The 26,375-nt window shown below is 35.5% G+C and overlaps 2 protein-coding genes across 3 annotated transcripts in view; one reads left to right on the top strand and one right to left on the bottom strand.

Annotated features, from left to right (window-relative positions):
* Positions 1 to 14,491, bottom strand: part of Ap3s1 (adaptor related protein complex 3 subunit sigma 1) — an 81,999-nt gene extending 67,508 nt beyond the window's left edge. Inside the window, exon 1 of the mRNA XM_076856663.2 lies at positions 14,282 to 14,491. Within this exon, the coding sequence (XP_076712778.1) occupies positions 14,282 to 14,350 (69 nt within the window). The 5' untranslated portion in view covers positions 14,351 to 14,491. The remainder of the gene's footprint in view (positions 1 to 14,281) is intronic.
* A 306-nt stretch (positions 14,492 to 14,797) lies between these two features.
* Positions 14,798 to 25,913, top strand: Atg12 (autophagy related 12). Of its 2 annotated transcripts, XM_076856661.2 has the most exons (4): positions 14,798 to 14,992; positions 18,373 to 18,509; positions 23,219 to 23,281; positions 24,175 to 25,913. In XM_076856661.2, exons 1-4 carry the CDS (start codon positions 14,833 to 14,835, stop codon positions 24,232 to 24,234), a joined length of 420 nt encoding a protein of 139 aa, XP_076712776.1. In that variant the 5' UTR covers positions 14,798 to 14,832; the 3' UTR covers positions 24,235 to 25,913. The 2 variants fall into 2 exon arrangements, with proteins under 2 accessions (XP_076712776.1, XP_076712777.1); XM_076856662.1 differs by lacking the exons at positions 18,373 to 18,509; positions 24,175 to 25,913 and having other exon boundaries at positions 14,816 to 14,992; positions 23,219 to 23,280.
* The last annotated feature ends 462 nt before the right edge of the window (positions 25,914 to 26,375 follow it).

Genomic DNA, 26,375 nt, shown 5'->3' with positions numbered 1-26,375 from the left:
TGACCTTGGACACACACCTGAAAATCAACTACATCTTCTTCTCCTCCTTCTGTGGACATCTTTCTCAGGAGAGATTATCTATAATTCAAGCCCATATCTTGAAATTCTGTCCCTGATAGTCTCTACCCCAATCCTCAGTCTGTCCTCTAGGGGGCAGTGACCAGGAATCTGACGGTCTAGATAATACAAGAGAAATGGTGCTTAGGGGCACTAAGTGTAATGTCCAGGCAGTTCTGAAAATCCAGGACATTTCCTGGTTTTCAAGGTGCCCAGTGTTCTCCCTATATATCTTCTAGCACCCATACATCAGAGCTAACAGTCTCTAAAGCATAGGAGACGGAGCCTAGAAACCAACCCCAATAATCAAACACAATTCATTTTTTAAAATGTGCATAAAGTATTATTAAAGTGAGTTGATTCTATCAATGCCAAGTTGATTTAATATTATAAAACTGATCAATGTAAATCTCTGTATTGACAGAATATTAATAGTAGAATTATACATAAATTTGGTTTATTCATGCAAAGAATAATACACTGTATTAAAAATGATTATAACTGAACCTAATATGTCAAAAGTCAATCTCAAAAACTAATGAACACAATTTTTAAAAAATTTAAGTTCCAAAAGAATATACACACTGTGACTATCTTTGTAAAGTTCAATAAGATGCAAAACAATAATTGCTTAAGAACAAAAAAAAAAATTGGGGCTGGAGTTGTGGATCAGCGGTAGAGCGCTCGTCTAGCATGTGCGAGGCCCTGGGTTCGATCCTCAGCACCACATAAAAATAAAATAAAGGTATTTGTCCAACTACAACTAAAGAATAAAAAAAAAATTTAAAAAAAGAACAAAAAATTATATCAAAATGAAAAGAGAATATTTTTTAAAATTCAGTGGGGTTGGGGTTATAGCTCAGTGGTTGAACACGTCCTTAGCATGTGCAAGGCCCTGGATTCAATCCCCAGCACCAAAAAATTAAATTAAAAATTTAAGACAGTGGTTATCTCTGAATAGAGAGGAAAACAGAAAAACTACAAAGGTATTTGTAATTTTTCTTAAATACAGCAATTAGGTTATTATTGACTATAATTTACATATATTTAACATGTAAATATTCTTTTATATATACTCAGCATTTCACAGAAACATTGAAAAGAGGTAGGAAGAAGAACAAAAGCACTGTGTGAGACAGCTGCCCTCTTCCTTCCTTATGTGTGCTTAATCATATCCCACCCACTTCCTTCTAGTCTTCATGTAGAGCTAAATGCTGTCCCTTGGATCATCGTATCTACCTACTCTTGTGGTTTCACAACAGTAGTATGTTACGATCTTCCTAATTTTTAATTCTCGTATGTTCCCAGTGCCTAAAAGAAGACTGTCCTTTTTTCTGAGTTGCTCACAAGGTACTTCCAGCTTCCAGACAGACATATCTACTTATTTTCCACAAAACCATATGAAACATTACATGTTAAAGACTAAAAACATTACATTTTTCCTAAAAATATTATTACTATATTCTAGTCTCAGCTAATAGCATCACCAATTACCATCTTCCATGTGAAAAATCTTGATAATTCCCTTTCTTTCACTTCCCATGTCCAGATGCAGGTAAATTCTTCATAAATAACAGTAATGCTAGATTCAAACACATTATTTCAACTCAGATTTTTATTGTTACTCAGAATACCATATGAACCATCAAAATGTTATTCTGCTACCTGTCTCCCTACTCAACTGACCTACACACAGCACCAAATACATTACCTCCTTTAAAACAAACAAACAATATTTACTTCCTTTCTTAAAGATCTCCAAGGTCCATATAACCTAATCTAGGCATACCTTTGAAGTTTCACTATTTATTTCTTCTCCCTTATCCAATCTCCTCTAACCACACTGCATTTTTCACCATTCACTCCCATTATATTTTCTCACTTCTGTTCTGGAACACCTTTCTCACTCCATTTGCTAACAACACCCTTTTTAGACACACAGCTTAGTCATTACCATTTTTTTTTAAGTCATTACCATTTCTATGAAGTTTTTTTTGTTTGGTTTGGTTTTTTTTTTTTTTTAAATTATGTCAGGTAAATTTAATCTCTTCTTCCTTTGGTCCTGTTGATATTCCTTTTAGGTACGGAAAATAATGCGTTCAACTTTCCTTTGTAGGCTCTAAATTCTAATATGGGAATCTGAACTTTGTATCTCAAGAATTCTCAGGAGAGAAACATTCAACATAAAATACAATAATAAAATAGCAGCTAATGGAAAGTGAAAATATGAGGAGAAATTTTTACATTTAGAGAAAAACTAGAAAATATAATAGAGAATTACCCAAAAAATAGAGTGAAAGGGTAAAAATACAGAAAATAGAAAAGAAATGATAAGAAATATAGAATAGTTCAGAGGAATGATGAATAAAAGGTGATTCAAAAAGAATACAGAGAAAATTGAAAAATGTTCCTGAGGAAAAAGGAGAAGAGTTTCCAGAATTAATGAAAACAGATCCACAGCAGTGTAACTGCCATACAACTGAGACAGATGGTTCCTGTTCAAGATTTCAGGAGAGATTTCTTAGAGACTTGAAAATAACAACAGACGCATATAATTTAGACAACTGGCAAAGATGTAAATTAGTGAAAACTGAATGGAAAAAACTAGATTAAAGGAAAAAAGCAATTATTTTCAAGGAAAATAAAATGTCAGGAAATAAAAAAAAATCTAAGCACAGTTTACAACATGGCTCACCTCAAGGCATTTTTCCATAATAAATCAATGTAAACACTGAATACTGGGGAAGTGAGGGGAGACAGAAGAGAGAAAGACAGTAGAATGAATTGGACATAACTTTCCTATGTTCATATATGAATATACAACCAGTGTAACTCCATATCATGTACAGCCACAAGAATGGGAAGTTACATTCCATGTATTTATGCTATGTCAAATTACATTTTACTGTCATGTATAACTAAGAAGAAAAAATTAACCCCCTCCAAAAATAATAAATACTGAACTCACCCAACGAATGAAGTAACTATGAAGGCACTGGGAATCAGTTGTGGGAGAGCTAAATAATTATTTTCAATAGCAGAAGCAAAGAGATCACATCAAGTGAAAAGTCAAGCAGCAAAATAAGCATGTTTATTTAGAGATACGCACAGAAATACAACAATAATCAACTAAAAGTAGTTATCGGTAGGAAGGGGCAAGTTAGGGAATGATATTTTTGATAATAAACCCTATAAAATAGAACTATTGGATTCTTTAACCTATGTGTACTTATAACTTGGGAAAACAAACTAAAAACTAAGATGTGGGGGAAAAGAGTACAGAATCTGCAACCAGACTGTATATGTTTATTACTGGATGTGCCCAGTGTTAACTGTGAGACTTTAAGAAAATCACTTATGCTTTCTGTGCCTGAGTTTTTCTTGTCTGGAGCATGGAGAAAATAACAGTGTCTACCTCATGGAGTTGTTATAAGGACTGAGTTCATATATAAAGCTCTTAGAACACGACCCACACATAGAAAACACATAGTAACGACTTATTTTTTAAGTATTTACCTCTAAACTTTACACCTGTAAAATAAGTTCTAGAAATCTCAGGACAGTTCAAAAATTTTATAGGGAGGCCAGGCATGGTGGCACACACCTGTGATCCCAGCAACTGAGGCAGAGGCAGGAGGATTGCAAGTTCAAAGGCAACCTTAGCAACTTAATGAGGCCCTAAATAACTTAGAGAGTCACTGTCCCAAAATAAAAAATGAAAAGGGTTGGGGATGTGGCTTAGTGGTTAAGCACCCCTGGGTTGAATCTCCAGTATCCCCTCCCCCCAAAAAAATTATAGGGAGTTTTCTTTTGAGGAAAGTTATCCTTTTACATTATATTACCATTTGTCAACAAATAACAAATGTGTTAAGTTTGCTGTTTCATTACTTTAACAGTGAAAATAATTTCTCATATGAACGTCAAGATTGCCATCTGGAATCTTCTCAGAATGCTGGCAATACTCAACTAAAGAGAATTAATATGAGTGGTTACCAAAGACTGGAGGAAGGTATGAATGGGGAAGGATGAAGAAAGAGGTAGAGATCAAAGAGTAAAATCTTCAGTTAACACTGGAGGAATAAGTTTTAGTATCCATTGTACTGCATGATGATCACAGTTAATGATGTAAGTTTCAAAAGTTCTGATAGAACAGATTTTTAAAGTTCTAATCACAAAAAAGTAAGTTGATCAGGTAATAGACTAACTAGCTTGATCAATCTTTCTAAAAGATATAAATAGATCAAAATACTGAAATACTGAATTGTACCCTACACACACACAATTACTGTCAATTAAAACAACATTTTAAAAAAATGAAAATCAATATGGGAAAGAATGCCTTAAAATTTTAATCAAGCAAGCAAATTCTATGCTAAGGTTTCCAATGACACAATACAATTGCCCTCTCTTTAATAATCAATTTAATTTAACAGCTTTCATAAAGAAGGCTGGAACTTGCTTTTAGGCTAATCAACTTTCCTAACTCCATAGTTTCATAACAAGAGTCAAAAGAGATACATTTCAGTTAGTTATAACTCGTCAGTTTAAAGATACTGCATTACATAAAGGCAATAACCTATTACTTTAAATATTTCTTAAATTACTACTGAAAAATAAAGACAAAGAGTTTGTCTTCAGAATTCTACTAATTCAGAAATCTACTAATACAACTTTCTTTTCCTGTGTTCCCTTCCTATCCTTTTGCATGTCATAAAAGGTAAGTTTAAAATTAAAACTTTTTCTGTAATTAGATAGTTAATATGTCATTATCCTCATCAATCGTAACCACTGAGCCACATCCTCAGCCTTTTTTGTTTTATATTTTACTTTGAGACAGGATCTTGCTAAGTTGCTTAGGGCTTCACTAAGTTGCTAAGACTGACTCTGAACTCAGGATTCTCATGCCTCAGCCTCAAGAGCCATTGGGATTACAGGCTTGCACTGTTCCCAGCCAGAATATACAAAGAACTCTTCCAGCTCAATAATAAAAAGATAACTGGACATGCCTGTAACCCCAGTGACTCAGGGGCTGGGGTTGTGGCTTAGTGGTAGAGTGCTCACATAGTACATGTGAGGCACTGGGTTCAATCTTCAGCACCACAAAATAAGTAAAATAAAGGTATTGTGTTCATCTACAACTTAAAAAAAAATTTAAAAGAAGGAGTTCATTCCAAAAAAGAGCCCAAATAATTTAAACACTGGGCTCTTTGTTTAGAAAAATAAAAGAGACAATTCATTCTGAGAAAATAAGAAGTACTTGAGAAAAATCTCTGGGATTTTCTATAGTCCCCTGGCGACAAGATTTTCCAACCAAGGAAAGCAGCAAATAGTACTACTAATAAAAGTAACTCTTATTATTAATTTTGATAACAATTACTGAGTCTTAGGTGTCAGGTTTTACAAGTATTTTCTTAGTTAATCCTAATCTAAAAAATATTATTCAAAATAAAAGTACACAGAAGATCGTTTAAATAAATTACCATAAACTATACAATAAACTACTATTTGTCATTAAAAATAATTTTCTGGATATGGGTACCCAAAGCACAAGAAAGTACAGAAAAACACAGATAAGGTGAAACTCGTCAAGATTTAAATTTGAATTCATAATTCTTCCACTGAATGAAAGAAAATATTTGCAAATCATATATCTGATAGAGACTAACACTCAGAACATATAAACTCCTTCAATCAATAATAATAAAACTAGATTGAAAAATAGACAAATTATTTGATAATAAACATTTCTCCAAAGATACAAAAAGGGCCAATAAGCACATGAAAAGATACTCCTCATCACTAGTCATTAGAGAACTGCAAATCAAAACCACAAGAAAATACTACTTCACCCCCATTAGAATGGCTAATACAAAGAAACAGAGACTAGGGTTGGTGTTGTGGCTCAGTGGTAGAACGCTTGCCAAGCACATGCCGGGCCCTGGGTTCGATCCTTAGCACCACATAAAAATAAATAAATAAAACAAAGGTATTGTGTCCAACTACAACTAAAAAATAAATATTAAAAAAAAAAAAACAGAGACTAGCAAGTGTTATCAAGGATTTGGAGAAACCAGAATCCTTGGGCATTGCTGGTGGGTATGCAAAATGATGCAGCCTTTGTGAGAACAATAGGGTGATTCCTCAAAAGAAGTAAACACAGAATTACCAGAGAGAGGAGGAGGCAAAGGGGGAGGTACCTGAATGAAATCAACCAAATTATATCATTACCTTGTGTGAACATATGAATATGTAATACCAAATCCTGCTATTGTGTATAATTATTATGTATAATTATAATACATCAATAATTTCTTTCTAAGAATTACTATATGATCCAGCAATTCCACTTGCAAGTATGCATCCAGAAGAACCAAAAGCAAGAACTTGACCAGATATTTATACACCTAAGTTCATAGCAGTATTTTTCATAATAGCCAAAGGTGGAAGCAAGCCAAACATCCATTGCTAAATGAACGAATAAACAAAATATGGCATTTACAAACATGCAATGGAATGTTATTTCACCTTAACATACTACAACCTGGGTGAACCTTGAGGACATTATGGTAAGTGAAATAAGCTAGTCAAAGAATGACAAACTTTCCATGATTCCTCTTATATGAGGTAGTCAATTCTGTAGAAACAGAAAGTAGAAGGAAGTCTGCCAGGGGTTAGGAGGTGAGAATGAGGAAAGCTATGATGGTTTGAATATGAAATGCCCCCACAGACCATGTGCTAAAGGCTTGGTTGCCAGCCTCTGGCACTATCCGGAGATGGAGCAAATTATAGGAAGTAAGGCCTAATGTAAGTGAGGTTACTAGGGGTACACCCTTCCTCTCTCTCTTTGGTTGCTGGCTGCCATGAGATAATCAGTTTTGTTCTGTCACATGCTCTCTGCTATGGTGTTTGCCTCGCCACAGGCCGAAAAGTGACAGAACCAACCAACCTCTGAGCTTTGAAAAACTTTGAAACCATGAGCTAAAATAAATATTTCCTCTTTTTAAATTGATTATCTCAGATATTTTTTCACAGCAATAGAAAGACTAACACAGGGAGCTAGTGTATAATATTAATAGAGTTTCTATTGGGAAAGATGAAAAATTATAGAGATGGAGGGAGGACAGTGGCAAAACAATGTGAATGTACCTAATGACAGAAAACTATACACTTAAAAATGGTTAAAAAAGTTTTGTATTATACATGTACTACTACAATAAAAACTATTTCATTGCCATTTTATACCACATTAAGATACATTAATGACAGAAAATAGAAGAATATATACAGTGGGATAAACTGATACAGTTCCCCACTAAGCACATAGACATCAAAATACTGAACAACTGAAAAAGAACATTGGAAAAAAAGCCTTTTCCTCCTGAGTAGCAAAATGAACTGTGACAGCTAGTGATTTTTGTAATTACATCAGGCTTCAAGTAAGGCAGGAAAGACACAAATGCTTCTCAGCACAATAATGGAGGTACTCTAGTAGGTTTCACACAAACTCTGTTCACATGAAATTAAGACTGTGAGAGGTTTCAGAAAAATATATTCTTTTCTTCTTGCATTTTGTTATTTCACAGGCAACAAGAATGGAATCTGCTTAATCAATGTCTCATTGGTATAGAGAATGCACAGAATGGGAACATTCACTTTCACCTTCATTCACAAGACAAGCACTCCTCTCTCCAGAGCCTAAGGATAACAAGAGAAAATAAACTGAGCAGAGGATAAAACTTAACTTTTCAGCAGAGGCACTGTTTAATTGTGCAGATCACAAGTAGGGTTCAAGCAGAAATAGCTCCTCTTGTTGGCATGTGGGGATGATGTCATCAGACAGAAAGTTGTGAAGAAGTGGCAGGCACAATGGGGCATACAGGCATGATTTGGCCTTATCTTTTCCTCTGACTTCATCTCCTGCCACTCAGGTTGCCTTTTTGTTAGACCTGAACACATCACATCTGGCCTCATTCAGGGTGCTTTCTGCCTCTTTCTGCCTAAAACATTCTTTCCTCTGCTGTTCTCAGAACTCTCTCCTCATTCTCTTTTCAAATGCCAGGTCCTTAAGAGGCTGTCCCTGATAATCCTACCTAAAACATACCTCTGCCCCATCACTCTTCATTCTCTTCTAGTGATTCATTTTTCTTCATATACAGGTCATAAACTTACATAATTTTTTTTAATCTTCTACCTCTTATCACTAGAATGTGAACTCATTGAGCAGGAATAACATCTGTCTTACTTACCATTGTATTATCAGTGCTTAGAACAGAGCCATACAAAACAACAATACTTTTTGGAAGAATATGGGCAGGGAACGAGAAAACAACGCCAAGTAAGAACATGTCAGGTAGTTTCCCCACAGGCCACTCCTCCTTCCCAAGGCCAACTCTAGAAGTGCCTCCACTTGGAGTCTTACAAAAACACCTGTTAGCTAAAATTATCTTTATTCCTCTTATAATGAAATATTTTTCTAAGAGATGCTTGATCCTTCAGAAAAATTTACCTATATTGCAGTTCAAAATATTTGATAAGAAGGCTGACAGGGTAAAAATAATGAGGAAGGAACAAGTGTAACTTATTCTTATGTAACAAGAGGCAGAAGGGGATTGGACTCTGAAGATAGTCTACAATTCAGAATTGCCTTGGATCATAAGCAGCAGTGAAGAAATTCATAATCCACAAGTACAAAGATTCCAAGTGCTAAGGACAAGAATGGGTGCTGACTTTCCAACGAAAGGTAGCTAAGACTTACCCTTGGAATCATAAAAGGGAAGGGCCCTGATAAACTTAGGTTAAAAGTATGAGTTCAGTTTTCTAAAAAAGGTATATATCCTCATTGAGAAACTAAGGAAAAATTAATAAACACTGGAGGAAATATGCTACATGTTAATAATTATCTGTGTATAATGGAATCAAGGATGACAATGATCTTAACACAAATATCTTCTACATAATCTTAAAAAGTTGTATTTAAAATGTCAAACAATAAATAATTTAAAAATCAATGATGTGGATAAAGAATTTCTCCTTTACAATATAATTTCCAATAGATTTAATCTTAACTTCTTAAAAAGCAAGGCTTAAGGCAAATTGCATACAAAAGTTGGGACCATATCAAAATTTGAATTTTCCCAAAGACTGCTTTCTATAAGGAATACCTTGAACTAGGATTTACTGTGACACATGTTCCAGACTACATATGACAAAGAACCATTCCTTGATATCAAAAACTTCAGAAGCAAACTAAAATTAAAAAAAGAAAAAATATTATTTATTGGAAGGAAAAATGTACGCTAATAAAGAAGGAAAAGTGGTGATATATATACTAATCACTAATCAGCTTAATTTAACCATTTATATATATAATATATATATATCTCAAAACATCATGTTGCACACCATAAGTATAAAGTGACAAATTTTTGTCACCTATACCTTACTAATAATAAAATTTTTAAAGTTTTTAGAAGAGTAAATAGTGAACCCCTGGATGATCGATGCAACATCCACTCCTCTATTCCAACTTTCCACAATGTACCAATTTTATCTGTGTTTCTACCCTTCATGGTTAGAAGTAATACTGGTGTTGGGTAGGACTAACCAGACTAGAGAGAAAAAAGATACATTCCCAGAAAGAAACAGATCACTGTGTCTTTCTGATTTAATTGACAAGGAAAGAAACCAGCCTTTGGATAACAGTAATTTTATGATGAGTAAAACAAAGAAAGAAAAAGAAACTGGATCTATAAGGAAGCCACTGATTTGCTGACGCAAATAAATTTGTAATCTGTTTACTGCTCTGCACTTCCTATAATTTATACAGTTCTTTTTTAGGCATTGGAGTGATGCAACATAAAACCCAATTTATGTAGTCAAAAGCATTCTACTAAATATTAAAGGAAAACAAATCATTTGTAACTTCCTTCTAAATAAAAAAGCTGAAATACTATGTTAATATATACTAACACCTTAATACTCAGAACTGTTAATAACTACAGCTTGATCAGAGAGTAAGTTTAACGATCACATCCACCACACTTTTGTAATAGTCACTAAAAAAAGAGTATCAAAAAATATAGATATGTCTTTCTTAAGGATTCTTTAAAAAAGAAAGAAATTATACATCCAAATTTTTTCATATTAATTTTTTTTAAAAAAGGAAAGAAGAGTCTTACAGTTCCTTCTAGGATTTGTTTTTGGCGACAAACAACAAATCAGACACAGTTGATAAGAAAACTGAGGCAACTCAGGCATTTTAAAGTTTGGAAATTTTCCAGCTTGCATTTTATATAGGGTGGCATGTGTGTATGTACACATATACACATCTTGATCTTTTATATCTGTGGAAACAAATATGGCAACTCATATAAAATAATGCATTTCTGGGGCTGGGGTTGTGGCTCATTTGTAGAGTACTCGCCTAGCAGGTGTGAGGCCCTGGGTTCAACCTTCTACACCACATAAAAACAAATAAATAAAATAAAGGTATTGTGTCCAACTACAACTAAAAAATAAATATTTGAAGAAAAAAAAAGAAAGCATTTGTACTTAGAGTGACTCACCAAAGAACACTAATAATACAGAAATCACAACCCACAGGGTTTTTTTTTCTCTTATTTGATAGCTCTGTAAAAATATAACTGGTTTATGAAACATATGTCTCAATAACACACAGACATTGCCAGGTGAATATTAAAAGAGTAAAGGTTAAAGTTACTGTGGCTAAGCATTAAATAGAAGAGACAAAAACATTTGACCTTCTGCTATAATGGCTCAAGTGTACAAAAGGGAAAAACAAAAAAGGATACACCTTCAAATTCTTAATATCCGACTCTAGTAGCATGAACCAAAACTTAAGTTCAGTGAAACAGATATGTGACTTCATATGTTTCACACATGACAACAGCTTGGATGCACAATCAAAGCTAAAAATCTAGTGCAGCATGAAATGGAAATATGCACTGCTAACAGATAGAAATGAACATATAAATTGTTATACCATGAGGAAAAATAAATGAAGAATGAAAATCCAATGTAACAGTATTAACTTGTTGACAAAAAGTCAAAACTGCTCAGTGCGAAACCAATGTAGCTGGACTCAAACCTCAGCATACTGTCAGTGTACAGAACTGTTGACCCAGTCATATCCCTAGATATTACTTAAGTTAGACTTGAAACTGTCAATGTTACTGGAGATATATATATATATATATATATATATATAAAAATTTATACACACATATAATTTATTTATTTATTTATTTATTAGAGACTTCTTTCAACTTAAACAGAAACTGTTAAAGTAACAGCTATTCTACTTTTGTAACAAAGGAATGGATTCATAAAACCTCTGGTTAATGAAGGACTAAGAGAGTTGAGAGTTGGAAGGAAATTTAGGGAATCAATTCTAAATCTGAACTATATCCCAAGGTAGGTTCTAAATGAATGTCTTCATCAAAGAATCATCAAGAGTTCTTTAAGTTCAAGACTTAATGTAAGCTGGGTACAGTGAGACATGCCTATAATCCCAGCTACTCAGGAGGCTGAGGCAGGAGGATGGCAAGTTTGAGGCCAGCCTGGGCAACAGAGACCCTATCTCAAAATAAAAAATAAAATAAAAAGGGCTAGGGATATAGCTCAGAAAAAAAGATTCATTGTTGATTGCTTGGGGTGACACCAATATACCTAAACCCTAATACCTCCCTTCAAGGATATAGGCTCTAAAACAGAATACTGTACCTTTAAAGGATAAAAAATTAAATCCTAAGAACCAGGAGGAGTCTTACAGCAAGATAAAATACTTCAAGGAACACTTATGAGATGCTTAGGCTGGGTCTAGAACAAGGAGTCAAATTTGGACATGTGGCAATTGAAGAGAAGGACATTCCAGGTAGTATGAATAGAATGCACTCCAATACCCTATGCAAACAAACATCATTTCCAACAATTCTTCCCTGACACAGTCTGCTCTTGTTATACCAGTCTTCTTGGTTTTCTTCAAACAGGCATTCTCTCCTCAGGGCTTACACATTTGCCTGGAATGCTCTTCCCTGATATCTGCAAGGCTTGCTTTCTTATGTCCTTCAAGTATTTTTTCAAATGTCACCTTCTCAAGAGAACTTAAGTGGCTACCTTATTTAAAACTGCCATCCTTACACTCCCTATCACCTTGCCCTGTTTTGTTTTTTCCACAGCATTTATTACTACCTGGCACACTATATAGTCTGCTTCCTATTAGCTGTGTCTACACCCTTCTCACAAGAGCAGAAGATAGATTTTTTTGTTCATATTCAGTGTCTGCACACATAAGTCATGAAATAAATATTTACTGATAAACTGATGGAATAAATGAATGAAAAAGATATCTACCCTCAAATAGATTATAATCTACTGGAGAAAGCATATTATTGGCAAAAATCCAACTTATAAAGACTAATACACAGAAACAGCTTCTGGCACCCCACTTCTTCACAACCAATAAACTGACCTTTTATACCTTCTAGCTACATTTCCCCATGAAGCCTCTTTCCACATTAAGCTTCAGTGCTATCTAGTGAGTAAATGTATCACCGTGTAATATTTTTATTACCACTGTTGAACAAGAAACATGTATTTCTAGATTTCCTAATTAAATTCATATTTTAGTAGATGGTTAAATTCTACACTACAGGGGTGGCATACTGATTACTGATCAGCCAGGGAATATTAAATTGAGATATGGAAAAATAAATTTTTGAATTCTATTTCACTATTGGAATATACTTTTTCTTCACTGAAAACGGCACTGGTAAAATGATTAGGAGAAACGTTCCTTTGACAAAGGGTATTAACATTTTAAAGAAATGGGTAACAACGGAAAGTTAATGGTATTTTTTTTATTCAGAAGGATCAATTAGAATTATATTCTGGATTAAAGAATAATGTAGAATTTTTAAACGGAGCATTCGTATTTAAGTTACACTAAACTAAAACTACCCAGAATTAATGCAAAATATTCTCTATCACCAGCAAAGGCAAAACAACTTAAGGAAATAAACAAGCTCAAGATTTCTCTTCAGCCAACACCTCCACAGACTATATTATCATTTTAGACAAACTGACATTTTCATATTTAATTTTTAATGGCAAGAATGAGTTCCATCTGGGACCTAACTGCATAAAAGTATTAGTCTTGGCACAGTTTCAATACTGAATTGAAAGGTCATTTCTGGCTACAAGCAAAATGCCCCAATACAACACAATAGTTACATCTCACATTAATCCTACCATCCAGAGCCCAATTTTATGTATTTAACCTAGAGGTGAATTTTGCCCTAAGGTATGCACATATGTATATAACCCTTTCACAGTCATTTATAAATTACTACCTAAAAGCCTCGAGCACTTAGGAATATTAACAGCGTTTGCAGTTTTAAAAGAGAGGTTTTACAAATATTACTATTCTTTGTAAGTAGAAGAGAAACTAAATTCCCTTGAAAAATGCCCAACCGGAAGCCGAAATCATAACTTCTAGGTATAGAATCACCGTACTTCAGCCATGAAAAATGTCAACAGCTATTTCAAGAGTAAGTAATTCACAATCAGGTGAAAAGCATGATAAAACTATCAGCTCCTCACTTATCTTCCTCTTTTGTAAGGAGACACCTTGAAAGTCACACTGGGCAGTCGATCTCATGGAAACATCCATGGGAGACTGTACAGAGCGTGCAGTCACCGAAACGCGGGAGGCTAAAGTTCCTCCGCTATGAGAGGATTACAACGGAAAAACAGTAGCCCATCTGTCCACTGGCGAACATAAAGAAATCCACCTGGAAGGGTTGGAAGTAAGGGAGGTGGGGCTGTGAGAAGAGCGGGGCCAACCCGAGCCGCTCACAGCACGAAAGCAACCGCGCGGGGTGGGCTCCCGGGACTTAGGGCGCGGGCGCAGGTGGGCTGCGGCTGCCGGACCCCTGAGGGCCGGGCCCGAGCTGCCGGGAAACCACCCTGTCCACAGACGGGCGGAGGAGCCGCCCCGCAGAGCCACGTCGGAGGCTGGGAGCCCGGCGAGGAGGTGGACACCTGGCTCACACCCACTGGAAGCTGACAGCCGGGAGCTCCAGGCTGCCTGGGCGCTAGAAGGGCCGCAGCGCGCCGGACGGAATCGCTCCGAGGAAGCCGCGCTGGGCGCTGCCCGTCGTCAGCGACTCCCCCTCGCCCTGATCGGCGGCGGCTGGATACTTACGTAGGGCTGGTAGAACTTGGAGAGCCGCGGTTTCCCGTGGTTGTTGAAGATGAGGATCGCCTTGATCATGGCTGGGCCGGGCCGACTGGGTGGGCGCTGGGGGCCAGGGCGGGGGCGGGCACGCGAGCCTCGCCTCGGGATCTTGCCAGCGATCCTTCCCCACCCGCCCCCTCCCGCACGCGCTCGCGCGCGCTCCCGAGCCGCTGGGCGGGGGTTGAGGGGCGGGGCCAGGGCGGGGCAGACGCGGAGGGAAGCGGAAACATTTTCGAGCCAGAGCCGACTTACCGGAGGGGTGTTTTTCACTTGGCTGCGCCCGGGAATGTTGCCCATTTAACCCGTCCTTAAGTTTATCGCAGTAAGAAAACACCAGATGCCATAGTAGAAGCCAGGGGTCCTAGACAGTTTCCATATGCAGAGCTAGCCGGAAGCTCCAACGTTCACCGTTGGGTTAGATCCCCCTTTGGCGCCTCCTTTGCGATTCTTCTCAGCGCTGAGCCCGCCCACTGCACGCTCTCAGCTGCCACTTCCGCTCTCGCTTTCCACCGTGCAATATGGCGGAGGAGCCTGAGTCGGTGTTGCAACTCCCTTCAACTGCTGCTGCTGGCGGTGAAGGACTTACGGATGTCTCCCCAGAAACAGCCACTCCAGAGCCCCCCTCTGCTGCAGTCTCGCCGGGGACAGAGGAGCCTTCAGGCGACACCAAGAAAAAAAGTAATTTTGAGAGCAGTCTGGGCAGTGAGGTGGGAGGTTTAGCTGCGGTCTCTAAGGGTGGTGGCCAATAACGAATCGAAATTTAGAGGAAGGCCCGAACTAGAGGTACATTTTCGGGAGTCCGAAGAGAGGAAGCGTGCTTTCATTTTTCAAACCTTGTCAAGTGCTTCACGAGGAAGCCGTCTCCGGACTCACCATAGTGCTTGCTGGGCTAGGTTAGGTGCCTTGGTTATCCATGTGGTTCCAGGTACTTAGCTGCCTCCGTGCTTTTTACAATGTATTCGAATCTACCTGTGAGTTGGCTAGATTACAAGTCTTGAAGGTGAGATCCGAGTGAAAGTTCAGTAGCTTCCGGTGCTTAACATAGGAGCTAATATTTGAATAATGATTTAAAGTAATAAGGATGGTCAGATTGGTCAGAATATGGAGAAGTACTGGCGAACGAAATCAACCAAATTAAGGATGGTCAGTGGCAAGACCTGGAATTAGATCGCTGCTTTTGTCTCCCCTACAACAGAGTGTGAATTGACTCCTTGAATCGGAAAAAACTTGAGGTTTTACTCAGTATGGACATTGCTAAGGGAAATTTGAAAATACAGATATTACCTTTTTTTAAAATTTTGGAACCATTGTGAATCATTTCATTGCTTGAACCTATCAGTCCTCACGATTTACTGCTTGAGAATTTGTTCGTTGTTGGAAATTTTATTTCTAATGTTATTTGTTTTGAGCACTCTGGAGAGTTGAGAGATGCTTGTGAGCAAAACATCTGCAAAGAGACTGAATTTCCTTAGACAAGTTTTCTCTCCAGAGTCTTGAACGGTAGATAAGTTTTCTGATCCATGATCTCACTGGCCTTTCATTGAACTTTTTTCTGCTGCTGTGGAGAAAAATTGCCTCTCCCAGCTCTGCTTCCCTTTTAAATCAGATTCATTTGGGGCTGGGGATAAAATGAGCTCGGTTGTAAGATAAATGCTTGTCTGATAGTGTAAGCCCTAGTTTAATCTCCATCCAGCACCACAAAAAAGAAAAGTCAGACTGCTTTTACCTCTGGAAAAAAATCTGTTGTCATTCCACCTAATGCACTGTGATTACTTGTACAGATTAATCACCAGAGTCTTTCTTCAAAAGAATCCTATATGTTTTACAGATTGTTGTTGGATTTTTTTTTTTTCCATTTTGCCTACATTGAAAGGATTTTTTTAAAGGTTTAGTCAAAACTTTTAAAGCCAGGCATGGTGGTGAATGCATGCCTGTAATCCCAGCAACTCAGGAGGGTGGCAAGTTCAAGGCCACCTTCCAATTAGCAGCAAGACCCTGTCTCAGAATAAAAAATAAAAACACTCCTGGGTTCATTTACCAAAACCAAAAATTTACTGCTTGACACTCAGGATAGCTTCTTTACAGAGATGGAAAACAGTAACCTAGCACCCAGAAGGTGTGTTTTCTTTGGTATGCATAATTTTCTTTCTTTTTTTTTTTTTAACAAACTGAACCATCCTATTGAATTCCTATCCTGATTGTGATCCTTTTTGAGGAAGATCTGATGAAAGAAACTTGAATACTTCAATCTCTGCAACTTTAGAGGATTGTTGAAACCTATCAAGGTTGTAGGCCCTGAGTGCACCTTAGGCTCACCTGAGGAATCTTTTGAACAAAACTGTGCTAAAGTTTCTACTGTCAAAAGATTCTCACTTAATTGATGTGTATACCTGTATTTTAAATGTTCCCCCAGTTGATTTTAATGGGTAACTAGAGTTTGGAACTATTGGCAGATCCCCTTAAGAATTGCAGAGTTATGCAGTGAAATTTTCTTCTTCTCTTGCCCTCAGGCTCTTCTTCCTTCATCAGTAAGACTGGGTCCCTAATTACAGCGCCTAGGGACTGAGGAAAGAGGGAGGGAAGTGTGGAAGCCAAGCTAGCCAAAATCCCATCTAAATTCTTCCAAATGAAGAGGAAGATAAACTATGTGCATCATATATTTTAAGTGCCTTCATTCCAGAATAAATTGATCTCTGATTTCAATGGGCCCCAAGCTTTTAATTCCAAGAATGGCCTAGGGGGTAATAGAACAGAATTAACTGTAGGGGGCAGCAGTATGCTATTTTGCTTTCAGTATTGCTTACTTTGATTATAGGTGTTTTTGATTTTTTTAAGGGACATAACTTCAAAAGACAGAATCATAGTCTTCAGGTTTGCATTGCTATATTTTGGATCATTGAAAGGATTTCTCCGAACCTTACTTTTGGTCCCAAATTGTATTTTATTTTTAATAACATGGTTTTTCTTTATTAAAAGAGTTTATTGTAGAAAACTCAGCAGTTACAAAAAGCCTAAGTAATGTCAAGTAATAATTGCCTGTGTCACTACTGAAAAGTAACATTTTGTTTAAATTCCTTAAACTTGTGGCCTTGGAACAGTTGGTATGAAACTAATAGTGATTATTTTCCCTTAGCAGTGTGTTATAGTTCCTAGGCATCAATGAATAAGTATATAAAAGTACACATGGAGCCACATTTTACTTTATTATCCATTTTCTGTAATCATGTGAATATGTGTTCAAGATGCTTTTAATGAAATTGAGACAATATATGTACTGTTTACATTAGGTTTATTTTGCTAGCATCACTATGTTGTTAAATATGCTTTTATAATGTCTCTTTAATATTTAATCTTAAAGTTCAATAAGAATGACTTATGTACTGGATACTGTTATAAGCATGTTAATTCATTTAATCCTCATTACAACCCTATGAGGTAGGTGCTATTTATTATCTCCCTCTTACAAATGGAGAAACTAGTATGGGGAGAGTAAAAAGTTTTCCATGTGTATATACCTAGCAAGTAACAGAGCTAAGAGAGTATAGCATCTTTTATTTAACCAGTATCTTTTAAATATCCGTGTTGGATACTTGGTTTTACCAGTATTTTTTCCTTTAAGATGCTTTAGTGAAGGGCAGATTCTTCTAAATGAGTCTTTGCACATCACATATTTTCTTCAGTTATATTCCTAGAAGTATTACTGAGTCAAAAGTATGTCTTCAAGTATTGGATATGTATTACCAAGTTGCTTTCCAGAAAGGGGATACCATTTTTTATTCTCAACAGTAGTAGCCACACGAATACTCTAATCTTTGTAGTTTGGTAAGTAAAAAACAAAATGTGAGATTAAACTTTGCTGCTGTTACACATCTTTATGGGCCATTTCTGTTTCTTTTTGGACTTGTTTGTTAGGTCAGTGCATTTTAAAGATTAGTCCATGGGGAGAATCGAAGAAGAAAAATCATGAAAAAGAAAGTAATATTTTAAGATTTCTAAAGGCTTTTATATTATGTTCTCATTAAGTGTTTCAGTATAATTGTTTTTTTTTTCTTTTACAGTTGACATCCTACTGAAGGCTGTGGGAGACACCCCTATAATGAAAACAAAGAAGTGGGCTGTAGAGCGAACCCGAACCATCCAAGGACTCATTGACTTCATCAAGAAGTTCCTTAAACTTGTGGCCTCGGAACAGTTGGTATGAGACTAATAGTGATTATTTTCCCTTAGAAGTGTACCATAGTTCCTAGGCATCAGTGAATAAGTATATAGAAGTACACATGGAGCTACATTTTACTTTGTTATCCCTTTTCTGGTTTTTTTGTTGGAATTTATATACTTTATTGAAGGATTCTTTGGGAACTCTGAAATAAGATGAATTTGAGATTTGCTTTACATTGCAAACCAATTTTTTAATCTGAAAAGAACATTGTTTTGATTCCAGTGTTGCTTTTGTCCCATTCTTCTAAAGGTAAGCAATATGTCTGACATGTGCTATGAAAGAGCTAAGAAATTTACATTTAAATTCATGTTGTAGTATACCTTACTCACTTCTAGGAAGAGTTAATATTTTTAATGCCACTGGTTTTTACTTTGGTATTTGACTACAGGAATTTAAATATCGACATGTATACTTATGCATCACTTAATGGTGGGGACATGCTCTAAGAAGAGCATCATTATGCAATTCTGATGTATGAATATAAAGAGTATACTTACACCAACCAAAATGACTTACATCACTTGAGGATATAATTTTATAGGACAATCATCATAAATGCAGTCCCTCGTTGACTAAATGTTATGAGGCACATGACTCTGTTTGGGATTTTATTAGGTGTTATATTAATACTTTGATTTAGACACCTTTATCTGCCAGTAGATCCCAATCTTGGACAATACTGATGTAAATGGATAGGTAGTTTAAGAATCATTAAATATTTTTAAAATAGAAGTCAAGAATTTGTATGAATAGGGTTGAGATTTATTTGCTGTAAACGAAGAAGAAAGAACAGGTGAAATGAATATAGGTATTAAAGTGAGATGTTGGAAATTCTTTTTGTCAGCAAGGAGCAATATACTAAAACTCTGATCCAAGATTCTGGCTGTAAACGGCTCTCAAAGAAAGGACATTCAGGAAAGATTCCTCTTTAGACGCCCTCCAAAGAAAATTGTTTGGGCAAAGTTTGGAGAATTATTGACTTTTGCAGGTGAACATCTGCCATCGTGATCATTCAAAATTGGAAGAGCATCTATTTTGTTGAGTGGTCATAGAATTTAGTTAAAGAGAGAACTCAGCAATACAATTTTGGTCATCCACATGTGTATGTAGCTAAACACTCAGAAGTAGAGGACCTTGCCTAGAGTCTCAAGTCTAAATGGAAAAGTCAGGAGTGTGAGGATATATACTAGGAAAAATGAAATAAACTAAAGATGCAACTATAAGAGTTGGTAAGGTTAAGAAAGCTAAGTTAACCTAGTGTTTTAGAAATATATATATAGAAACCATTCTGTTTGGTGTTAATGTTAGAATCTTGAAATTTTTTACTGTCTATATCCAGTAATCTGAAAAGACTTGATTGATAGTAACATGTATTAGATTAAGCCATGTAAAATTGCCATTGGTCACCCATATTAACCTATAAAAACAACAATTTTGCATGATTCAGAGTAAAGGCTTTAAGGTGAATCTGATTATTCTTTCCTGTTTAAGCAAGAGGAAACATAAGACTCTTTTATTGCTGTATTAAACTAGGACTTCTGTTTTCTGACTTTTATCTAGATAAAACCAACATCATTGTAGCAAAAAGAAGCGTAATGCTAAGAATTCTGGGAAAATAGCAATGGTATCAGAAGGCATAGTTGAATCTCTGAATTTCCACAAAAACCCTGTCTTAACTATCAAAACCAAAAATGCATATTAATATTTATGATAGACTTTAATGACAAAGCATTCCCACAAATCCCAAACATGCTGATGGATAGTGCAAGGACCTGCATGGTATCAAACATCTGCATTAAAGGAAGCAGCAAACAACAGAGTTGGCATCTGACGACACTGAGAAAAGAACCTCAAATTAGCTAATAGGTTCTTTTTTTTTTTTTTTTTAATCTTTAATACATTTTATTTTATTTTTTTTAATTAATTTTTATTGTTGGTTGTTCAAAACATTACATAGTTCTTGATATATCATATTTCACACTTTGGTTCAAGTGGGATATGAACTCCCATTTTTACCCCGTATACAGATTGCAGAATCACATCAGTTGCACATCCATTGATTTACATATTGCCATTCTGGTGTCTGTTGTATTCTGCTGCCTTTCCTATCCTCTACTATCCCCCCTCCCCTCCCTCCCCTCCCCTCTTCTCTCTCTACCCCCTCTACTGTAATTCATTTCTCCCCCTTATATTTTTTTCCCCTTTCCCCTCACTTCCTCTTGTATGTAATTTTGTATACCCCTGAGGGTCTCCTTCCATTTACATGCAATTTCCCTTCTCTCTCCCTTTCCCTCCCACCTCTCATCCTTGTTTAATGTTAATCTTCTTCTCATACTCTTCGTCCCTACTCTGTTCTTAGTTACTCTCCTTATATCAAAGAAGACATTTGGCATTTGTTTTTAAGGGATTGGCTAGCTTCACTTAGCATAATCTGCTCTAATGCCATCCATTTCCCTGCAAATTCTATGATTTTGTCATTTTTTAATGCAGAGTAATAGTCCATTGTGTATAAATGCCACATTTTTTTTATCCATTCGTCTATTGAAGGGCATCTAGGTTGGTTCCACAGTCTTGCTATTGTGAATTGTGCTGCTATGAACATGGATGTAGCAGTTTCCCTATAGTATGCTCCTTTTAGGTCTTTAGGGAATAGACCGAGTAGGGGAATTAACTAATAGGTTCTTACTGGAAAACAAAGTAGACAGATTTAAGAATCCTAGTTTAGTGGCCAAGAGTATAGCTCAATGGTTTGATGCATATTTAGCAGTTCGGTCCCCAGAACTGTCCCCACTTCAACCAGTAGTAGCTGAAATAGAGGGGTTTTGTCCTTTAGGGAGTGAATACAATATTTCTACACTAAGGAGAACTGAAGAAACTTGAGAAGTCTAGTCTCTAAGGGCAGGACTCCTTTCTGAGAAGAAACTATGGAAATGAAATGAAATAAAAATTGAGCAAAATCAGGGACATGAGAAAGGAAGGGCAGAGATCAGATCAGAGTTAGGGGAACAAAGCGTGGAAAGCTCAGGAAGCAGGTCTCTGTATTTTTTAACACTATACAGAAAACAACAGAAGGAGCTCTGCGAAGTTAGAAAAACTGCTCTAACCCACCTGATTCTAAATTTGAGGAAAACAGACTGCATATAAAAGCCAATAGCAGGAGCATATCAAGGTCAAATGACATAAAATGTTATAAGAAATATTAAAAAACAGAATAACATCCATGAAAACAATGAAACCATTCCAGAAAAAAATGTACCTCCATGACAAGAATCACAGCTGTATTTCAAAATGAGCTAAAAGGGATTAAGAAAATGATACAAGACAAGAAAGAGCAACATCAGCATTAGTAAAATTGAGAAATGAAGTGATGAAACTCAGGAAAAGATTTAACAAAAGGAACATTATTTCAGCTACGAAGGCCAACTAGAAGGAAGAAGAACCAAAACAGTAAGGCCTGTGCAGTTAAAATGCCAAAAACTAACTGCAAATTCACATTAAAATGCACACTGCTGGTACTGGGGTTATGGCTGAGTGATAAAGCGCTTGCCTCGCATGTGTGAGGCACTGGGTTCGATTCTCAGCACCACATATAAGTAAATGAATAAAATAAATGTCCATCAACAACTAAAAAAATTTTTTTTAAATATATTCTGTAAAATGCACACTGCTTTCTGTTATGTTTCTTAAATTTATGTGTTAGAACCTTACTCATCCTTAACCATGAATTGATATGTAAGCATGAACCATTTGTAAATAATTTAACTATAATAACATTTGTTGAGAACATATAACTGTCAGTGTTACTAAATGTATAGTCCCTCATTTTATCTTTCCTAGCCACCCCAAGAAGAATAGATATTATTTTTTTTCCATGCTTACAAATAAGGAAGCAGGTCAAAAAATGTCCTGGCTCTATTTGAATTTAGGCCCAGGATTCAAGGGCAGGTCTAGAGACTGTAAACTTTAATCACCACACTTAATAAAATACCTAAGGAGAAAATGTTACCAAAATTTATTCATGTTATAGTTAGTGATCAAAATAACATCTGATCTGATACTGTTAAAAAAACACTGAAACATTGAATAACAAATCCTTTAAAGAACAAGATTGTAAGGGCCTTGGGTTTTAATTATATTGCCTAGCCCCCTTCTTTTGCCTGGAAATGACTTTATGGTAGCAACCAGCCTGAAGTAGTTTCGTACCTTTGAAAGTTTTTTTTTAAAGGTAATAAACATTAAAAAAAAAAAAAGCCTTAACCATGAATGTCATACATTTAACCAAGAAAAATGCATGCACAGACTATCTTGAATATTAGATTTATTGATTGGGGCTGTATGTGAATTTTTTAGAAGAAATTTTGTCTTTATGGTTAGGTGCAAGTGTAGAATTTTTTGTAATACTGATTTCTTGGAACGCCTGAACAAACTATTTATAAAAATGATTTACAAGTTTTTAATTTCTAAAAGCTGGAAACTCCTTTATAGGAGCAAAAATTCTGTTACTCTTCTGGAAGAAAGATAATTTTCATAAAGTTCTCTTTAAATGGATGAATTAATTATTTAGGGAAGCTTTGTTAAGTCTAAAGACAGCTTAAAATAGCTTGATTTGAACAAAAAAAAAAAATACAGGTTAATCAGTGTACCATTAAAAATGAATCTGTATTTTCTTCTTTTCTTTCTTATAGTTTATTTATGTGAATCAGTCCTTTGCTCCTTCCCCAGACCAGGAAGTCGGAACCCTCTATGAGGTAAAAAGTTACTTTTTTTTTTCCTTAATGGAGTATGCACATGTGCGTAATATGCATATAATAGTGTATAGCATGAATCATTCATATCTTTAAGAATTGGCATGCCAAGCACATTGGCACCTTCCTGTAATCCCAGTGACTTGGCAGGCTGAGGCAGGAGGATCATAAGTTCAAGGCCAGGCACAGCAACTTAGCAAGAACCTACCTCAAAATTTAAAAAATACTGATACACTGAGGATGTAGTTCAATGGTAAAGCACCCCTCGCTTCAATCCTCAGTACCAAAAACAAAAGAATTGGCATGCCATTCTTAATTGTCTGTGTGGGAAAAAAAGAAGAGATGACATTCTCTCTTGTTTCATCTCTAATACCTTGAATGTAGTAGGACTTTAATAACTTATACAGTGATTGAAGGATCAAAAAATTAATTGTATGTCAAAATAATCTTTTCATATTTTTAGAAGTTATATCCAGTCTCTCTACATTGTTCATGTGATCTGTAATCCAAATCTGGCTCCAAGAAATTGAAAAAACTACATAAGAACCACTTTACTCAACATTCTTGCAGTTCTATGGCAATAATTATTAGAGTGTACTTACAAGCACTAGTAGAGAACATCTAAAAATACATACTTGATCATCAGAGCAAGATTAAAATATATAAGCCCATTCACACCCAATTTGCTTAACTGATGGATTTTTGTGAAACATTTATGATTATTGGTTACATGTCTGGTAAAAAAAAACAGGCATTTTTTTAAAAGAAAGTTACCTTATGACATAGGTAACTAACGTGAACATATATGGATATTTGTGATACATATGACTTTTTCTTAGTTTTATTTAACAGTAACAAAAATGGGGTTTAATTTGTTGCCGTTTTTCTTTTTGTAGTGTTTTGGCAGTGATGGTAAACTGGTCCTACATTACTGCAAATCTCAGGCCTGGGGATGAGCCACAGAGAAAAACAGCTTGCTACTCAAGATGATGTTTTCACAGAGGAAACGGCTCCATAAAGTTCTTATGCTGTGACGAGACTTAACAGATATCAACTACTCAGCATGTGTCTACTGTAACTCATATTTATACATAAGAAAACATCTGTAGAGTGAATAGACTAACAAAAATATGATTTGTGTTAATACACAAGTCTTCATAAAAGATTGACATCACAGTATGCCTGTTACTCCTGCCTATTACTACCATTGTTTCAGATCTGCCTCCAAGATTGAAGAGATTGAAACTACATGAACTTTCATTACCAGTTTTCAAAATGATTGAAATTGTTTATTTATAGAACTGGCACTCTGCTGATTTCTTTCATGGTAAAAATTAATTTACTAATAGGTTTTTCTATTTCTTTTTAACTCATTCAGGAAACATCAGTTAGGGGTATAAGAGGTTTATATTTTTTCTGTTGAATTACCTTGTCAAACCAAGTCACATTGACCTCTTAGCTGAATACCTTACATAGTCCATTAGAGGGCAGTCCAGCTGATACAAAGGGTTTGGTTAATCCGGTTCTACATCTTTGCCAGGTGAAAGGAAATAAGACTTTTCTTGTTAATTTCTGGCCAATATGTAGCCAAGAAAGCAAGTATGTTGACAAACTGGAAGACTTTGAGAAAATAATCACAATTTAATTATGCTGGGAAAAGGAAACAATTTTACAAATTCTAGACAAATGAGTTTTACAGGGTTTTTTTGGGGGCGGGTACTATCATTTAAGATTGAGTCCCAGTGTTGTGCTGCTTTATCACTTATTTAAACAATGTCCAAAGAACTTGCTGAGTAAACCTAAAATCATTGTGTACTTCATATTATATTCAGATTGAAAATATTCAAAGAATAATTGTAAAATAGCCTCAAATTTTATGTGTATGTCATGCCATGACTAAAAGAGTACCATTTTTACTGATGTGGTTAGACTGCTCATTGCTTGAAGTGAGATTTAACTTTTTTCTTCTGTACTTTATTTATCATGCATAATATTTAAAGCCATTCCATAAATGGAATAGAATGTTCAAACAGTTTTTGTGACATGTAGTATAATTTCAAGTGTTTATTTTCAAAGATAATATGATAGGAAGGATGTGATTTTTATGAAAGTACTTGAACTACACTTACATCCTTTAATCCCAGAGTGCACTTTATGGCTAGGGTTCAGCCACATATTAGCATGAGGATATGCTAAATAACAATTCACTTTACAGTGAAGAAATTGCTATTCAGTTCTCATTTTCTGCCTAAGAATGTGAATTCTTGATTTCCCTTATACCAATGACCCTTTATAATAAATGAATATGGCTAATGGCAGTGGAAAATTATTGACAGGTTAAATTGTACAAAATTATAAGAAATGTGTATATATGTTGAAAGATGGAAATAAATTTTCAAGTCAATTGGGTTAGATATAAAAAAGATATGTTCTCTAGTTTTGTCTACTTATAGTTCACTCAAGGAAGGACTATATTACATGTGTAAATAGAATTTATGCATTATTTTTGCTGTTGATGTTTCAAATAGAAACTACCTCAACAATGAAAAATATTTTGAGTTTGAAATTTTTAACATCAGTGTAATTATTTTTTTAATCCAAATAACAGTAGTCTATTAAACTAAGATTAAATGTATACTTTATTTTCTTCCCTAATAACTTTGAAGAACATACAAGGCTTTACACATTTTCAAATTATGTTTACATTTTTTTTTTTTTTTTAAATCTTTACCCAAATAGTCATTCTTCACTAACTTTGCAATACTTAACTTGTAAGCCTGGAGTCTCTACATTATTGGAACTTAAATAACTAAAATTTAAGTTAGAACCTAAAACATAGTTTATTCACAAGAGTTTGCAGTTCAAACTGTCTTAAATGTGATTGAACTTAGGGGAAAAAAACTGAACCCTTAGGTCATATTTTAAATTTTCTGTGTGTTGAGAAGAAAAATGTCAGTTTGTCATCTTTAGCTTATTGTGCAAGTATGACCCACAGCATATTAAATAATATGATATTAGAATCTTAGAGGTATATGTGCCACAAACTTCATAACAAGTTCTCCATGTTTAGAGCACAAGGTAAATTAAGAATATTTTA

The sequence above is a fragment of the Callospermophilus lateralis genome, chromosome 5 (genome assembly GCF_048772815.1).
Source record: "Callospermophilus lateralis isolate mCalLat2 chromosome 5, mCalLat2.hap1, whole genome shotgun sequence".
Classification (NCBI taxonomy): domain Eukaryota; kingdom Metazoa; phylum Chordata; class Mammalia; order Rodentia; family Sciuridae; genus Callospermophilus; species Callospermophilus lateralis.
This window is presented reverse-complemented; position numbering and strand designations above follow the sequence as displayed.